At 37.8% G+C, this 2,500-nt stretch overlaps 1 protein-coding gene across 1 annotated transcript in view; it reads left to right on the forward strand.

Annotated features, from left to right (window-relative positions):
- Fen1 (flap endonuclease 1) overlaps nucleotides 1-2,500 on the forward strand; it is a 7,290-nt gene that overhangs the window by 160 nt on the left and 4,630 nt on the right. The window contains exons 1-2 of the mRNA XM_027363003.2: nucleotides 1-35; nucleotides 2,363-2,465. The exon at nucleotides 1-35 is cut by the window's left edge and continues 160 nt beyond it. Coding sequence (XP_027218804.2) covers nucleotides 1-35; nucleotides 2,363-2,465 — 138 coding nt within the window. The remainder of the gene's footprint in view (nucleotides 36-2,362; nucleotides 2,466-2,500) is intronic.

A 2,500-nucleotide genomic window follows, 5' to 3' on the forward strand; every position in this document is an offset into this window, starting at 1 on the left:
GGCGATCAAAGAGAATGAGATGAAAAATTACTTCGGTGAGTTGCCGTCGGCTGTCGGTGTTTTTTTTTGTTTGTTTGTTTTAGTTGTTTTGCAAAATTTCGTTTTTTGTGTTGTTGATTTTCGTTGGTTCTTTTGGTCTTTCTGGTGGATTATGTTCGGATTCTTTTGATTTAAGTCAGGTTTTTATATATAGGTGATGAATGGATGATAAGAGGTAATTCTATAATCCGTTTTAGGAGTGATTACATAAAAGCTTTCTAAGTTGCTTTACATTTTATTAATATTTGTTGATAGTCAATATAATACAGTAGAATATTAACAAGCTGTGCAGTTGTACAGAAAAAGCCGCGAGTTGCATGTACTAACCAATTACTTATAGTGTATCGTTGACGCCAGCTGTTAATCTCCTGTTTATGATTTCACCCCAATAGATAGGTCTTAGGTGGTTTGTATTGGGGTCCTACGAGGCGATGTCTCGAATGGCCGCCCAGACCGAGGTAGGCTAAGGGTGTCATGTCGGAATAGATTGGAATCGAGGACGTCTTGGCTGACGGTTGTGTTGACTTTTGTAGGCCTCTCTTTCTATAGGCCTATGTGTATTTGTTTATTGTTGTGGTGTATCGCAAGCATTTTTTTTTTCTGAAGTGTATGTATCAGTGTAGTGGAAAACAATCATATTATAGAATTATATTGAAAACAAGAACAAAACAGAGGCTTAGAAAAGGTTGGGTTAGGGGGGGGGGCAGGGGAGGCGACAGTCTTTTGCTCTAGAATGGAGGGGGGCAGGACCCAACTTCTGCCCCTCCCCCCCAACACTTCAACATTCGAGGACATGCTCAGTAAACAAACAAACAGTGGAATTCATTAGTTATATTGACGAGAACACCGGCCCCTTGCAACTGAAGGGCAGACACAACTGAGGCTGGTGTTCATACTGAAATAACTATTATGACGAAGTATTATTTAAATAAGAAATGTCTGACATTCTAGTGCAAAGATTAATGAGTTTATCTCTTTAAACTACAAAATTCCGGGCCTCCTTACTACATTAGAGGGACCCTACTTTGACCTCCCACTTCAAAATACCTTCTGATGTCTATGCAAAATTACCTTTGCGTTAGGACGATTATCTTAAATTCCCAGCTACAATTGCATATTTTTTTGTAGATCTTATTTTTTCAGTAATGCCTTATTGAACAGCAAAAAGGGTGAAGCCACTGCAAGATGTATATTGTCAGAATACCCTTCATTGTGTTGGCACTCATCTTGTTCCTTTCCATAGTCCATTGAATATGCATCAGTGAAAAACTCTCTCTGCACTTGCATGGCGGGATGCTACTGCGAAGAAAACGAGCATTTCTGAGCAGCTTTGAATGCCTTTATATTCCTTGATTTTTCAAAATGTATGGCCCATTTTTGTATGTACTAGATTACAACTGAAAATGCAAAAATACTTTACATGCAAAATAAGACTAAGAAAAGCTGATTATTGTTTGCAATTGCCATTTACTCTTATCGCTACAACACCACAAATTATTGAGCAAGTATACTACTAACATAAAACAAATATATCATCAGTGTGATCTACAAACTCTTCTTGACAAACACATTCTCGTTATTCTTTGTTATTAACTAAGGTACCCCAAAATCCCAAATGCATATATTGTTCCACTTGTGTGGAATTCATGATGAACAGATTGCAACAGGAACAATGGAGGGAAGGGCAAGAAAACACAATAGCGAAAAGGCCTTTGGCATATTCGTGTGTTTTCTTGCCCTTCCTTTCGTTGTTCCTGTTGCATTGTTCCACTTCTACGGCTTTTGCTTCAGATATATTGTGACTGCTTAACCATCTTCTTTTCTGCTTACAGTTTATTTCCTAATCTTTTTTTTTTTTTTTTTTTTTTTTTACATTAGCTTTGCAATATGTCAATTAGGCATTTCTGTAATATCTGAGGCCACAGTTACAGTGGGAGTATGTCTCAGGCAAGTGTGATCCGAGGGTCAAGAATATATCTCCGAATGTAGAGAAATAAAAGCAAGGGAAGATGAAACTTGTTATTCCAAGTATAGAACTCAATCAGACAAGGCATTGTGATCTACAAGCTGTTTTGAGCATTAAGATGTAGGAAGAGATATTTAAGTACATTTCTTGCCGCAGTCTCCCCAAGCTGGGAAGATATAATTATGTAAAGACTCAGACTTTCATTTCCACAATTTGCTTTTGATACAGCAGATTGTAATCAGGATGTAGCAATATAACCTTTATTTTGGGTTTTGTTTTATGTTTTATATGTATGCAATTATCTCTCCAACAACCAGTTTTTTATTAGCAATTTAATACATGTACCTACATTTCCAGGCCGAAAGGTGGCTGTGGACGCCTCCATGAGTCTGTACCAGTTCTTGGTGGCTGTACGACAGGAGGGTAACCAGCTCACCTCAGCTGATGGCGAAACTACTAGGTATGAGGGTTAGATATTTTTGTGGGTTTTTGTTT

Source organism: Penaeus vannamei, chromosome 2 (assembly GCF_042767895.1).
Source record: "Penaeus vannamei isolate JL-2024 chromosome 2, ASM4276789v1, whole genome shotgun sequence".
In the NCBI taxonomy this organism is placed as follows: Eukaryota; Metazoa; Arthropoda; class Malacostraca; order Decapoda; family Penaeidae; genus Penaeus; species Penaeus vannamei.